Here is a 16,262-nt window from a genome sequence, read left to right as displayed (position 1 = left end):
ACATGGCTTCCCCCAGGTTCCTGTGTTCAGAGTTGCCTTTAGGTCCTACCAGCTATGAGGACAGGGCTCTCCCCAAAATGTTAAGGAGAGCTGTGGGGTTTGCTGCTGCTGTGTGCCTTCCAGCAGCTACAAGCAGCTACAAGGAAGTATAGAGAGAAGATGTCTATCAGAGTAGGACAGATACCATGAAACTGGAGACCCTGGATTGCTTCCACACAGTCACCCAGACCCCTCTGCTCCAAGAGCCCCTTCCCTCGAGCCCGGCTGGCAGAGGTGACCCAGCCCTGTCCCACTGGACAAGAGGGGGCATTCGCTGCCTGTCCCACTCGGCACAGTCGCCGGCTCTGTCCCAGCCTTTGCGTTTCCTCCCATTGTGCCAAAGATTATCGGTGCACAGTCACAACAATGATGGGTTATCGCAGCACAACCTGCACGCTGGAGAGAATAAGTGCAAATGATTAAGTGGCCACAGTAGATTTCCAGGCTATAAATACCCCAAGTGACTCGAAATCACAAGGGCAGAACTGAATCTCAGTTTGCCCCCACTTCCCTACTGTTCTCTGTCCTTTTTTCTTGGAAATTACTTGTAGGCATTTCCTCTCCATTCCTCACTGAAGGGGCTGTCAGTGCCATGAGGAGCACACTGAAGCTGCCATGTCTCCCCTGGGTTTGCAGCAAGACTGCAAGGAAATATCTATTGTTGCTCCCAGCTGTCACACTGTCTGGCCAAGATCCTGCTGTGCAGTGTGAGACAGTTGCTGCCCCACATCACTTACAGTCTCAAGACACAGCAGAGGGGAGATGGAGTCTTATACTGGGGCAGTGACTTCCCCACGGTCACAGTAATTCAGGGCCAAAGCCTAAGCTCCTCCATGTTTTCCAGGCCCTCGATCTCGGTCTGTGTCCACTTCAGAGTCATAAGTTTGATACCTGATGCTCCCAAGTCCCTTTCTGACAAGCTCACTCTTTAACTTTCGTCCCCCTCTGAAGGGGGCCCCAAAACAGTAGGCTGTTGGGGTTTGGCTCAGGGATCTTCTGCTCAAGATCTCTGGGCCATGCCTGGACATCTGGGGCAAGATTTGCCTGTGAATAAAAGCTCTGCTTTCACACTAGGATGAACCCTAATCAAAGCCAGCAGAGATAATTATAGGAACAAAATCAAGTTAGGTCTAAGGTGGATATTTCCTTCAGAGCAGTCTGTGCCCTAAGAGCTCTGCAGGGCTCCTAGCTAGTGAGGAGCCCTGTTATCGCTGGATTATTGTTGGACTGAACCTTAGACCGCTACCTTCATCTCAGTGGGCAGAGGAGCACCTCTGCTTTAGCTCTGCAGACGTGTTTGAGGAGCCTCCAGCCCCTTGAGCCCCATTCCTTCAGCAGCCACGGAGGTTTCCTGTGCAGGGACCTGTTTACATTTGGAAATGCCATGACAGAGCCCAGCCAGCCGGTTCCCCAGCCCCCGCCGCTCCATCCGGCAGGGCCATCTCCGAGCTGGACTGCCCCAGCGGGTGTCGGAGCGGATAAACAGCACCCGCGCAGCCTCCGGCACGGCCCACGAGCGCGAGGGCTCGCAAAGACGAGTCGCCCACAGGATATCTGAGCGCATCCTGTGCGGAGCAGCTCCAGCTGGGCTCCTGCGCGCCACGGAGGATATCCTATTTGTCTGGCAGAGACAAGAGATAGTGGCCGTCTGAGGTTGCTGGCTGTTGTGCGCTGACATCCTGGTGCGGTGAGTCAGCCCGGGTTCTGGCACAGAGCAAGCGTGGGGGACCTCCGCTCCCCACTTGGGAGACAGCCTTCCATGGGGACCTCAACCAAATGCCAGTGAGCTGGAGCCAGCAGCCGGATGTAGCGTAAGAGTTTGCCATATTTAGATGTGTTTTTCCTGGAGCAGGAGATTCACAAAATAAGAAAGAGAAGAGATGCCTGGATGCTCTTGCCTCACTGCTACTCAGACGCCTTGTTGCATCTCCCTTCCCCTCACTGATGCTAGCACCAAGCCTTGGCTCCCTCTGCTCTTCAGCATCCCTTCTATCCTCGCTGCTTATTTTAATCTTTCTCATTTATCCCTTTTCCAAGCTGACTCCACTCCACTAAAATAAGTGGAGGAAATGGGGACAAACAGTAAGTCACTAGTAGGCGCTTTCCTCTTCAAAACAGTGGCTAATGTAGCTGGTCTTGTCTCTTTGACAAGCTTTAAAACAAAGCTTGTCTTGGAGCTGACACCTGGTAGCCAGGAGCTCCTGCAGATCTGCACAGGCACAGCACATCGCTTTGGTCAGATCCTTTGGTGGTGTGACTCACTTCCTTCATGTCTCTCTCAACATCACCAAGACTGTCCTGACATCATCGGTATTAGAGTGATCAGAAACCAGCCCATTAGCACTGGTGAAGAAGCTCAGCCATGAATCCTGCTGGAGGAGTGAGTTCCTCCTGAATGTCAGTGGATGGAGAAATTGCCCAGAGAGGCCAAGTTGGTATCAGAAGATGAGTAGTGTATCCACAAACTAATAGGGTATTAAGTGGATGTTCAGGTCACCAAGACCTGTGTCCCATCCTGTATGCTAAGGAGGAAAAGGCATGTACAGTTTCCTTGGCTTTGAAACTAAACCAGCAGCATCAGCTATAAAAGCAGGACCCAATTCAGCAGGTTCCTGGTGCCTACCAAAGAGATGGCCCTGTGCTTTCTACCCGGCGTGTTTTCACAACCCTTTTTCTTTTAGGGACATCAACTGTTTCTGCAGAAGTGTGTGTCAAAATGGAGAGTTTGGTAAATCTTTGCACAGCAAATGGGAAGGAATCTGAATAATAATTTTCACAGAAAGGTTCAAAAGCTATACAGGGAAATTACATATTTCAGAAACATTTCTCTGGTTTACTGCATTAGGAATTAGCCCTAATTGTGGGAGATAAAATACCTGAGAAAGCCTCCCAGTCAACCGTTTCTGCCACAGTAGGAATCTTTCATGTTAGGACTGATTTTTCTGTGTTGATGATCCCCTTTGGAAGGCACTGGGCAGCCGTGACTCAGTGTGCATCTTATTTAATAAGGCTGATTTAAGGTAGTATCTGCTTGGTTGGTTTGGTTTGAGCTGGTCTTTGATTATCTCTTTGGTTGTTTTTATGGTCTTTTGATTTGTTCTGACATTTTTGGGTCAATTGCCACTGGGTTTAGCAGTAGGTCTGTGGTCACAGCCTTGCTCGAGGCTGGGTTAATACATATTTATAAACAAAGAGCCTTTAATGGAAGTGGTAGGCACCCCAGCAATACAAAGGACTGTTCTCTGCTCCTTTACAAGTATCTCACACTAGTGTGATTCTCTTGACTGATCAAGTTTCCATTTGCTTTTCACCTGTGAGAACAAGTAGAGAAGCCAACCCATAAAAATGTAATAATACACCTCAAAATAGTTCAGCTCTTAAATTAAAAAAACAAAACAAAACAAACAGGTAGAACAAAACAGTTTCTGAAGGAGAAACTTCAGGAAGGCCTGAAGAAATAAGTCAGTCCTGCAGTATGCCCAAGGGATCATCCAAGTCAGGTATGGTCAAGCTAAAAAAATTCAGTGTCACAAGCCATGAACTGAGTGGCCTGTCCCCCTGGCCTTTGAACCCTCGCTACGGTAGAAGAGTTTGTGATACAAAGACACACTCAGAAAAGGTTAATTTGAACCGGTTCATTAGCGCCAAGGAGCGGTTGACTTTGGCTTCAGCAGTAATCCCGTTGCTTAGCTCAGAATGTGACAATGCGCTTGTAGATCTCACCCGGTTCCTTTGCTTTCTGGGAGGGGTGAAAAAAATGGCAAAATGTATACTCAGTGGACACTGCCACGACCGCATCAGGGTTGAGACCAGCGTGGTTCTCACACGGGGCGAGCGCAGCTGGAGCAAATGCCGTAAACTGTCTGTGCTTGATTTGGGTCCGTACCAGCTCAGCCAGAAGCCATTTGTTTCCTTCTTGTCGGCACACCCCGCATCAGCTCAGGCGTCTGGCCAGGGTTTAGACTATTCATATGCTTTTAAATGTTTCAGCATCCCTGTAGCTGCTGTGGCAACCCGCAGTGCAAAAACGAATAGCTTTAAGAATAAATCTGAGGCTGGTGTGGAGGTAGGGAGCAGAGAGAGGAAGGAAAGGGGAAGAGCAGTTGAAAGGAAAATGTAGGTCATTAAAGTTGTCCTAAAAGGAAAGAAAAAAGGGTAGAAACATCTGCTGGAATCATGAGCAACTTTTTAGCAGGACTCAGCAGTTTGTTGGCAATTCAGTGAAGAAATTCAGCAGTTCAACTTTTGCTAGTAACTGCTCATCAGGGTTACTATTAAGAATTACTAAATGCTAGAGAGGGCTTTCCCTGCCAGCGCAAATACAAGGCTCCTCTAAAAGATCCCATCAAGTTCTTGCAGCACAGATGTGTTTGCAGAATTGAGTTTTGTTGCTCTATGAGGACAAACCCAAATGAAATAAGGATGACTACAGCAACTAAACAAGTATCTTACCTCATGGTAAGATGAGGTTGTCCTCTGTCTGATGATGCTCAACCTGGCTGACCTTTAGAGATCCCTTTTTCCACCTCTCCCACTCCAGGACAGCCCAATAAAAGGTGTAACAAAGGTGCATGGCACTTCACAGAATAAGTACCAGCAGTCTTCCTGTATAAAAACTGCAGAAAATAGCAGTGGAAAAGATCTGTAAGATTCTCTGCTCCCCCTGGGCCAATGCAGATCTGTTCCATGGCATGGGTTGCCTCAATCCTCTTTCAGTTCAGCTTTAACGGTCTGCTGGAATAGTAGCAATGAAAGATGAAGCTGAAAGCATAAATTTCACTCTGTTTTGCTGCCAAAACAAAGAGTTGTACCCACGTTCCTTCCAGAGCTCTGAAATAGCAGCAACGTTTTCAACCTCCTTGGGCTCAGTGTCCTCACTCTACGCTTGGAGGCCAAGCTGCAACAGCAACCCCTCAGCCACAGCAGCCCCGTCTGTTTAGCCCAGCTCAAGACCTGCTATGGAGTTTATTAGAAATGCAGACTGAGGCTGAACTCCAGAGCTGTGTGTGGGGCAGAGCTTTGGAGTGTGTGGAGCTGTAGCTCTCGGTGTCATCTGTGGACAGGCATGGGATGCTCCTGCTGAATCCATGACAGATACCAGAGCTCAGCTTTTCATAAACCTAAAGTAGATTGTTTGAACCACAGCTGTAGCTGCACAACAGCCAGTGTTATAACTGAAAATCATGTAGAGATGTCATTTACCCCTTCTTGAGCTTGATTTTCATCTCACAGTATGGCCATAATCTTCATGTCCTTGCTCTGTGATGAAAGGATGCACTTGGCTTATGCAAATAAGGGGATCAGAGCAAAGTAGTGACTTCACTATAAACTCACCCCTGAGCCCAGAGGTGCACTAAAGATGGCAAATGCTAAGCAAATTCTGAAAAATCAGATGCTCAAGTTGGGGACCCACAAATGGATGCAACCAGTGTTGCCCCTTTGAGATGCTACATCTTGGATAGCAACTGATGCAGCATCCCAAACCAAAATAGAATCAGGAACCCCATCAATAAATTCCCCTAAAGAGCTGAAGTTACAAATGCTGTCATGACGTCTGAGCATCAGTCTGACTTAATGCATGGACTTACTTTAGTGGAAGTTGCTGGTAATTGCCACTTGAAAAACCAAGCCATTTGGACATCCAGTTTAAATATCTTGATCTACGTCTTCACAAGAAACAGCTGCCATCCCAGAAGGACCTATGGGTTATTGTTGTTTTGGTGTGTTTTACAGGAATCTTGCTAGGTAATTTTGTTCCGTTACACTTTTTCATAAAACAGCCACTGTTAGTGGATTGAATTTTGCCACTAGGATAATTGCAGTTTTTAAGAAGTAGGCTGTATTGTCACATGGTTTCTCCTAGGCTTAATTTCCCAAAAATGCATCTCCAGGGCTTGATAAACTGTACTGTTATTTGCCGTTGGGAACTTTCATGGGAACAGTATGTCTTTTATTTTTCTAGGATCTTACATGAATAATTTTGTTGCTTCTGTTTTTCTGGATAACTATTACAAATGTCTTTGTGTGCCCTACTGTCCAATTTCTGTCTGTTAGTTTAAGCATTAAGAATTTGCCGTAAACAAACATGACTGGGTAACACCTGCTTCATGTCATAGTCTGATTTCTTTTTGGAAGGATTGCATCCAGGCTTTGGTAAAATTACAAGCACTCCAGATGTGTATTCTGCTGTCAGCTGGCCTAGTGAAATCATTGTTTATTGATAGGTTCCCAAGAGTCGGATAGTTCTCAGTCTGCCAAGAAAGACATGCTGGCTGCACTGAAGTCCAGGCAAGAAGCTTTGGAAGAGACACTGCGCCAACGCTTGGAAGAGCTAAAGAAACTGTGTCTCCGAGAAGCGGTAGGCAATGAACATTTTATAACCTGTAACACTTTGTTGCTTGCATTATTATAGCATGCTTGTTGTTTGGAGGTGGTGTGCAGTCAGGAGAATAGATTGCTTCCACAGTCACCTCTTGCAAAGCCCATTCTACAAAGGCCTCAGGAAGGTCCAGCTGTTTCAACTCCAGATTGCAATGTCACAGGACATTTTCCCCCCAGAGAAAGCAACCCCACGTCTGTTGGGTACCCAGTTGTCTTGGGGCTCAGCATCCATGTCTGCTGTTTGAAATTGTGTTGAAGATTTATTCAGACAGGCTTCTTACTGACTTTGGTGGGAATATGCAGATATCTAAATGGCATAGGAAAGCTGTCCTGTGTGCTGGTAATCGCTTCTCAAATGCTTTTGACTTCATTAGCCAAAAAAAAAAAAAAAAAAAAACACCAAGCTGATACACTTTCTTCCTGGAGCAGGTTTGACCTTAAGTGCTTTTCTTCTCCCAGCACATCCTTACGTACAGCACACAAGGTCTCATCAGCTCCATGTAGACTCCCTTCATCCAATAAGCTCTGGCACTGTTGGAGAGGACTGGCAGTATGGTGGCAGACCTTGCGAAGAGAAACCACTGTGGTCATCCCAGGACATGCAGGACAGTTCAGGAACTCCTCTCATAACCTTCCCACTCACTTTACAGGTCATTCTTGGAGTACACAGGAGGCCAGTTTAGAGATCAATTTAATGTTTGGGGAAATCACAACCCTGCTGCAGATGTGTGTGGAGATCAGCAGCAGCGTACACTGGGGTCATTCAGTGATTCTCCTTTGTTTACCAGGCCTGAAAAGCGGAATTTAACAAGAAGTCGTGGTGTGTAACAATAGGAAGCTGGCTGCAGACAGTGGCACCGAGATCTTCCAGTTGTTGCTTAATATTTGATGTGTATCTATCTCGCCTTTGACAAAAATGGGGGAAATAGGTCACTGATTCAGCTCTCATTGCACTTTGTTTCAATTAGTCTGTAGTTTTAATGCCAACAAGAATAAGTTGTGGAAAATACCTCTCAACAAAGAAAGCCAGCAGAAACCTCAGCTGCCCCTGTTCCCATCCTTAACTCCACACAAGCAATCCTTTCCCACCTGGGAAGTCCTGGCTGGGTTCAGCAAACAACTTGTGCTGATAAAGGTCGCAGGACCAGATGCAGTCTTGTAAATCCATCGAGTACCGAGCTAAGATCATCTGCAGGAAGTAGTCACATGCTCTTCAGGGGCTGATGGACAAGGTCTGGAGGGCTCTACTTGCCCTGGAGGAATTTACCACCCGAAGCTAACACTGCCTGCCTGCGGCAGCACGCATGCAGGGGAAGGAGTACAGAAGCTTACAGCCCAATGTCTTCGCTTTAACCCCAGCCTCGTCTGCAGTGCAGCCCCAAGCACTTTGCGAGCAACTGGGATGCAGGCAAAGCTCCCAGTGGAGCATGGAGCCAAGTGGTAAGGAGCACTATTTCCTTAACGTGCTGCAGCGAGGTTGGCCAGAACCCATCTGTCAACACCTTAAGAGCTGGTAGAAAGTGTTTGTGCTTTCTGTAGATGATCTGAGAGAGGCAGTTGATGGACACTTGGAATGTGACCCCATCTTGCAACCCTACAGCTCATCCATCAGCAGCCTGCAGTTGGAAGTATTTCCTCTCAGGCTGCCCTTCGTCCTTTCTGCTTTGGCATGGGAATGGCCAAAACAGAGGGGGAAGGCAGCAAGTCAGGAGATAAAAAAGGGTTAAAAGCAGGGGCATAATCAAATAAGCATGGCCAGAGCCATTCGTAACAGTGGCATCAGGTTACTTCGGGCCATCACTACTCCAGTTACTTATTAATTTAGATTACATTTCAGGACCATGCCTATGAATACTTTTCAGTTTATGGAGGCAGCATGGTAGCCCATGTTAATTTTGTTCTGCTCCAATCATGGGCATTTTACAGAAGATATTAACTCTTTCCCCACTGCCCTGCTTCATATTAGGTTAGGGAAGAAGGAGTCTACATATTAAAGAAAATATCCTAGTTTCCCTCGGGAAAGCATACAGGAATCTGTGTCTTTATGCAGTGCTTAGAGCCACGTTACACTAGAAGGAACGCGTTACAGAAGAAAAGCTGAAATAAACCCCACAGGGCTGGAGGGGCAGCGGGAAATGGGACTCACTTATGAGGCGTTGCAACGGTGCCTCCCACAAAAGGGGGTTGTGCACGTCCGCACAGATTTGCTGGGAATTGCTTAAAGGAAAGATTTGAAAAGGCCAGGTCCTTGTTTCCTAGTGACCTGAAAAGGGTAGAAAGAAAAAACCCCCATTAGGGAGCGGGGGAAAGGCTGGGGCAGGCAGCGGCCCGAGCCGCGCACTGGTATTAAGGTCAGCTGCTGTTCTTTGGGATTCAGATGATTTAGGTTACTCTGCCAGCTGGATCCTCTCAAGGCTGATGCTAAGGAGCACAAAAGCCTTTTGTCCTTCATGGGGAGATTTTTGAGTACAAGGAGTCGGGCTGTGCTCGTAGTGAGGCTCCTGCCTTTTTCTGTAGGCATTTGAATGCCTTCAATTCAGATATGTGTGGCTGTATTATGTAGTCCAGGGGAAAAACCCCACAGTATTAACATCAGTATTGGCCCTTGCTGCTTCCTGTGTTCCAGATATTCCTCAGTTCTGTGGGGTTTCCTTCAGATTTCGAACAAATCTTTGCAAATAACCCCATCAGTCTGACAAAGTATCATCTAATATTGCCCCAAAGCTGCCCATGACATCACTGGGGCTTGGAAGGGGCTCTAATACATGAAGTGTTATCAGATAGGTAATGAGGTACCAGGCACTGCTTTTAGTGACCATTTTCACTGCATTCCTCTCAGACACATCATGAATCAGGTGGGAATGTTTTTCTGTGCCAGTCATAACCTGCACGGCTGTTGCTAGTGGGGCTTTCTGACTCAGCAGACCTGCATCCTGCGTGAAGGCTCTTGGATCTGCTCACACCTCTCTCAGCAGATAACAGCTCTTTCCTGCTCACCCTGCAGCAGAGATGAAAGCATGTGTGCTGCAGTCTGCTCAGCCTCAGGCCCCAACGCCCTAGGGATGGGCACCCCCTACAGACCTACTCTGGGCAGGCCACTAAAATATGTATTGACGCACAGGTTAAAGAAAAGTTCCCCACCCTCAATGCTAGATCCTGGGTCGAGTTTGCAGAGCTGGGTGCTCTCCTGCGCGTTTATCTGCTGGCTGAACTGGATATGTTGTTAACGAATGCCTGTCATTTTACAGTCACTGTTCAAGAGCGGTGTTGTGCTTTGCTCTGCTGCAGGATTTCCCAGATCACTAACAGTGTTTTCTCCTTCCAGGAGCTCACAGGAAAGCTGCCACGAGAATACCCCCTAGATCCTGGGGAGGAGCCACCTATTGTAAGGAGAAGAATAGGAACTGCCTTTAAACTGGATGAGCAGAAGATCCTGCCTAAGGGAGAGGTGAGGCTGGGCCCTTCCCTTCCAGCCCCACATCCCCACCTCAGGTCTCTAAGACATCCAGCGTGCGTCACATAGGAACCATCAGTCTTACAGTCATTTTTGCTTTAAATGACTGTAGTTGGTCATGGTGCCTATTTTTAACATCCATCAGAACAGGGAAGCAGCGAGAGAGCTAGTGCCCTTAGTTCAGACTCAGAGTAAAGGTTAAACCCTCGAAGTTCAGCCCTGACTTTGCTAGAGGTAACAGAAATAGCCAGGGTGACCAACTGGACCATGACAGTCCAAGTGCTCTGGTGACCAAGTGCAGAGACTTGTGTGAGTTGGGAGGACATCAGGACACCCCTGAGCTATCTGAGCTCTGCTGCTGCCCTGTGTTGTTATTGCCAACAGCCACTTGCTTTCCGCTTCAGTAGCAATCCGAATTCAGATCTCCCCTAACAAGGAGAAAAGCATCACAATTATCCATCGTAGCCCTGCAATAGCAAGATGAAAGCATTTTGCTCCCCAGTCCTTAAACAAAAGAGCCTTCATCCCTACCTATGGGGAGCTGGAATTGTGTTTTTCTAAGTTTGCCAGGGAGTGTTTGTTCTCTTCCCTTGCTCCCACAATGTGCTGGGTCAGTGCCCTGAACCGTGGCTGTGAAAACAGGCCTGCAGCAGCTGTAAGGCGGGACCGGATTCACAGAAAAGCTATTGTCTGCAGAGACGCATTTGTCTCAAGACACTTGTGTATATTCCAATCTTGAGTTTCCTTTTTATTTTTGTAAGAAAGAGGAGAGACTGAAGCTGGTGTGACTGTGTGGTTTAAGGCTCCGTTCAGCCAGGGAATTAACTGTTTGTCGTTTTGTTGGCATTTTCCTTCTGCGGAAAAATAAACAGCTGTAGCTCTTTAGTTTTGTTCTCAATGGAGCCTGAGAGAGGAATTCCACTGAAGTCAAATATTCATGAACTCGCACATCTAATTAAGCTTTTCAAAGGGAAGCACGGCTTAGCTGAGTTACTCCTAGAATCCCTGCGGTCTGTTGGCTGCTCAGTTATAACCTGATCTCCAGCTTCCCAGATCTTACTGCTACAAGGCAGCTTTTGGTGCTAGAGGGTGAGGAATCTTCTTACTCCAGTGGCAGAGTTAGGTGGGAAGAGTGTGAAGGTAAAGCAGCTCCTACCCATTGCAGGCACTCTGCCTTTTGGCATCAGCAATCCAAACATGCTGACTCAGCTTTTCTTTAGTTCCCTTTTCATCTGTCAAACTGTAACACTGTGTTGAAAACCATAAATTTCTGTTCTCGAAGAATGATGTTGAGCTGCGTTTATTTGGAGAGCATTTAGAGGGGTCAGCAATGATTTTCATGCGCTTTTCAGCAACACTACAAACTCAAAACAAAAGGTGTAATAGTCCTGTAAATCCAGGACTGATACTACCAACTGTGACAAGGACCTGAAACAAGGCACTTCCATCTGAAGGCAGATAATAGCCCTCATTTTCTGAGGCTTTATTTATAGGGGCCTCACTAGAAGAAGATAGACAATTATGGCCAGAAAGAAAATGAATGTGTTTTTTCTAAGATACACTAAATTATTTAGAACTGAATCTGTGATGGTCTGAAATGACAGCTCACATCAAACTCTCTGCACCTTTAGTAAGAGCTTTGTCAGAGCAAGACTTGCAAGGAAGGGTCCTGTTGTATTTTTTGGTAATCGCCTCTACCTCGTCCATAATTCCTGACTCTGGGAAGGATTTTGCCAGAGGCAGTGAACCAGCTTCCAGGCCTTAAAACTCCGTGGTGTCAAATTCACTTTTAATTAGTTTGGTGCTGATAGAGCTTATGAACTCTTCAAAGCAAAAAGGGATCTCTTAAAAAGATAGGGGGTGGGTTCAGTCTTCAGTAAAGTGAGGGGAATGATAATTATAGATTTAAGGCAATGCTGACTCACCACTGACAGCAAAGGGATCCTTTTTAAGCCAGAAGCCCAGAAATCAAACTTCAGAGAGTGACTTCAGTCTGATTAATTCCCACAGCATCAGCTCTTGCAGCATACAATGCTGCTAAACGAAGAGAAAGGATTTGAATTTGCATAACGGGGATCTCCGTGAATCACAGAATCACAGAATCACAGAATATGTCTGTCAGTGCTTGTGATCTGAATTCCCACCATTCACTAGAAGTAAAAAACCTCATCATTTTTTTCCCTAATTTTCAATTTACTGTGTTCCCCTTTCTAGCAGACTAACACCAAAAACTCCACCGAGCTGGGGAAGGTAGCGAGATTCATTGCAGGTTAGCAAGTACCTCACAGCTTGGGGTCCCGGTGCAGACTGGGAAGCTCTATATCAGCTTCTGCATTGGCATAAATTGGCCTAAATCCCTTGACTTTTGAGGATAACTAAAAATCGGTAGGTAGCTCTCAGGATACACTTGGCTGCATTTAAAAACTCAGCTGAGATCCTGCAAGAGCTAATGTTGGAGACACTAGTGTTTTCTGGAATACAGAAAGCTTGCTGTTTTGCACTGCTCGCTCTGAAATCACCCTCCTGGCTTGTAACTCAAGGAGACAATTTTCTGGCGTAATCAGTTGCAGCAGACCACAATTACTTCAGCACATACTCTCCCCTGGATTTTGACGGCCATACGCCACGGAGGAATTAGCCCATCATTGGCTTTTTTACCCCAAAGAGTTTGGTGGGTGCCAAGCAAATCCATCAAGAAGGTTAAAGCTGTGGTTTTGCATCCATACATAGCACTGATATCAAATGGGGCCCAAATATGAAGATAGGAAACAGGGAGAAGGAGTGGGTTGGAGGCAGGTGTAACCCATGAGATGGGTGTAAAAGGATGAATGTGTCAGCAGTAGAGCACTTTTGAACTAGGCTATATTGAACTGCATGAAACACCAAACAGCACAGCAGGGTTAGGGCTGGAGCACACGTGTCCTGCTTGTATGGGTCATCCCATCCATCAGCTGTGCTCCCAGGCACTCGTGCGAGCAGATAAAGGTGAGATGGGTATGCTCAGAGAGGCCCTGAGATGGGGGAAGCATCATGACCATGGATGCTTTGTTGATGGAGAGCCTTGATTGGAGGACACTGGCCAGGTTCAGGGGGAGCTTCCCCATAGCTGGGCAAGGAGAGTTTGGTGGTAGCCAGAATCCACTTGCCTTTCCCCAGGAGGCAGAGCTGGAGCGCCTGGAGAGGGAGTTTGCCATTCAATCCCAGATCACGGAGGCTGCCCGGCGCCTGGCAAGCGACCCAAACGTCAGCAAAAAGCTGAAGAAACAGAGGAAGACGTCCTACCTGAACGCACTGAAGAAACTGCAGGAGATTGAAAACGCCATCAATGAGTATCGCATCAAATCTGGAAAGAAGCCAACCCAGAGAGCCTCCCTGATCATAGACGGTAAGTGGAGCTCAGTGCCCATGGCATCGCCAAAGGGTCTGTGGAGGGCAGGGAGCAAAATTCTTGCCTTGAACTCATGGCTTGAGGCACAAATTTTCCCTCTCACCTCTTCCCTCTCCTGACTCCACGGGTGCTGGCAGTTGGATTGTCCCTTCCCGTACCGGCATGCTGTCAGGGGGTGTTTGGGCTGTGTGCCATGCATTAGCGATGTGCTGGTTCACAGCACAAGAAGCAGTGTCGCGCTGTAGATTATAAGCATGTCAGGAAAGCAGACCGTGACTCCTTTGTTCACCTATAAAATCACTCTGTTAACGTCTCCTCCAGAGTGGTGCTGTACAAGTGTAATTAATGTTAGTAGATTGGGGTGAGCTCTCTAGCTGAAAGGCATCTGTAAAATCAAAGTGGTAGCAGTGTCATTGCTGTGTTCAAATGCTTTTTTTCTTTTTATTTTTTTACAATGTAATTCTCAGAGCACTTTATGGTTTACTGGCTTGTTGATTGGTTTTTCATGAAATCCATTAACTTTCTGCTGTGGTTCTTTCTCCCTTGCTGATTTTGCCCTTTCCCTTTGACTTGCAGAGCTTTTCTCTGTGCCTTTGTAGCAGGAACTGAGATTAGAGCTGCTGTAGTTGTGACCTGGGTACCAAGTTGCACCGCAGTCAGGGATAACAGACAGCCATGTTGACATGGGATAGAGGAGGCAGCACAGACTTGTGCATGCCAAGGATGTGAGAGCTTCTGCTGCTACAGAGGACGCTCAGAAAGTATCTCCCTGAATTACACAAAACTGGTACCTAGTGTGGGCCTTTAGTTAGCAACAGGATGATCATTTTAAGAAGGCAGAGATCAAACCCAGAGTCCTTAAGGCCCGAGATACAAATCTCGCTAAATGGCACCATGCCATTTTGCATTCTCTGGGGATCTCAGCTCTCAGTTGTGACTCAGTCTTAATCCCCGTTAATTGAGAAGAGTTAGCAGCTCTTTGAAAGGCAGCCTGCTAGTGAGAGACCTGGCCTGCAGCTCTGCCCTCTGAGACTGAGCTGAGTCAGTTGTTTATAGGAATCTTGCCCCTCAGCGATGTGAGGAGGAAGATGTGGATGACTGCTTAAGGCTAAGACTGAGTGGACGAAGATCACGATGCAGTTCAGCAGTCACTGTAATTCTCAGGACCATCTGACCATCTTTGTATTTTCTTCCCCTCAGAAGGAAACATTGCCAGTGAAGACAGCTCCCTCTCGGATGCCCTTGTTCTCGAGGATGGTATGTTGGCTGCTATATGTTCTAGAGGGCAGGAAGGAAACGGGGAAGGATGTGTGAACTCCTGATTGACACTCAAAATGGAAGAACTGTTCTGTGTAGTAATCCACCCAAAATTCCCAGTACCAAAAACACTCCAGACTGAGAGTGGTTTCCCCTGACTCTAACTTGTAGTCAGACATCAGGCCTGGAGCAGTGAGTACTGCCGTGGTTACAGCTCTGAATTCTTTCAAAAGACAGTCCCAGAATGGCCCCTTATTTTCTCTTAAGGTTTCAGTTGTTTTAATGCATGACCACTCTTGCTGGCCATTCCCTCATAAAATGGGAATGTCAGCCAGCGTACTTCTGAAAGTCGGGTCTTCATGTTGCTCCTGAACACAACCAGGGGAAGCAGGGTAAGGAAGGAGGCTCTGAAGGTGTGATGGTGTCCCCCAGAATTGTGCTGCCATTGGAGGTGTCACACAGCCATCACCACTCTCCCTTCTTCTCTTCACAGAGGATTGTCAGGTCACCAGCACAATATCCCCTCTCCAGTCCCCACACAAAGGACTCCCTCCCCGGCCACCCTTGCACAACAGGCCACCTCCTCCACAGTCATTGGAAGGCCTCCGCCAAATGCATTACCACCGCAATGACTATGACAAGTCACCCATCAAACCCAAGATGTGGAGCGAGTCATCCTTGGATGAACCCTATGAGAAGGTGAAGAAACGCTCCTCACACAGTCATTCCAGGTGAGCCAGCTACCTTGAAGCCCAATCACACAGACATCCTCTGTTTTCAGGAGGGATAGGTGTGAGCCCTTTCAAAATTTACAAAGCCATCCCTTAACAAAAGGAGACTTTAGGTGTTTTGGCCAATAGGCATGTCATAAAAAGTAGGCCGCACTCACATGACTGGTGCTTGGTATCTCAATGATATTTTAAAAAACATTGAAAAAGGTAGGATGATGGTGGATCATCTGAGGGCTTTGATGGGGCTTTGCTTTGACCTCTGGCTGCTGCAGAAGCACAAGCTCTGGGATGCAACCCAGAGCAGCAGCTGACCCAGCTCCCACTCATCCCCCTGAGATCACAGGCACATGCTTGAGATCGGGAAAGAGGTGTGGAAGCCCCTTCCCCAAATTCCTGCCCGGGCACTGAAGCAGAGTGTTTGATCTGCAGCAGTCACAAGCGGTTCCCCAGCACCGGGAGCTGTGCCGAGGCAGGAGGGAGCAGCTCACTGCAGAACAGCCCCATCCGGAGCCTTCCCCACTGGAACTCCCAGTCCAGCATGCCATCGACACCGGACCTACGGGTACGCAGTCCGCACTACGTCCACTCCACACGGTAAGTCCTCCCAGCTCCACAACAGTCTCACCTTGCTTACCCTGAAATAAATATTCTTTGCTTTATCCTTCCCCCAGGATATGAATTAATTCCCAGTTCAGGAACGGACATAAACCAGTCCTATTCACATCAGAAGCTCAAGTATTGTTGCCAGTAGGGAATCTCTCCTGCACTGAGATCCTGAGATCATTTCAGATAAATGTGATCCTGCCTTTCATCTGCCCCTCAAAGTAATCAAGCTTTTCTTCCGATGGGACCTTTCAACTCAGGGACTGCTTATAGACACTACAAACCTCACACCACTTTTAAAAGGGGTGTGGTGCTACTGCTAAATTCTGCAGTAAATTTCTCCACGGATCCACCTGGAGATAGAATGGTGTTTCCTGTCTGATACAAAATGCTGGGTAGTGTTAATTCT

General features: G+C 47.3%; 1 protein-coding gene across 3 annotated transcripts in view; it reads left to right on the top strand.

Moving 5' to 3' along the window:
• Positions 1-16,262, top strand: part of FRMD4A (FERM domain containing 4A) — a gene marked incomplete at both ends in the record, with an annotated part of 383,792 nt that overhangs the window by 360,846 nt on the left and 6,684 nt on the right. For all 3 annotated transcript variants that reach the window (XM_082013889.1, XM_082013888.1, XM_082013887.1), the window contains 6 exons: positions 6,264-6,397; positions 9,746-9,868; positions 13,031-13,259; positions 14,463-14,519; positions 15,013-15,250; positions 15,680-15,844. In XM_082013889.1, the coding sequence (XP_081870015.1) occupies positions 6,264-6,397; positions 9,746-9,868; positions 13,031-13,259; positions 14,463-14,519; positions 15,013-15,250; positions 15,680-15,844 (946 nt within the window). The remainder of the gene's footprint in view (positions 1-6,263; positions 6,398-9,745; positions 9,869-13,030; positions 13,260-14,462; positions 14,520-15,012; positions 15,251-15,679; positions 15,845-16,262) is intronic.

Source organism: Phaethon aethereus, assembly GCF_964289735.1.
Source record: "Phaethon aethereus genome assembly, chromosome: 1".
Classification (NCBI taxonomy): domain Eukaryota; kingdom Metazoa; phylum Chordata; class Aves; order Phaethontiformes; family Phaethontidae; genus Phaethon; species Phaethon aethereus.
This window is presented reverse-complemented; position numbering and strand designations above follow the sequence as displayed.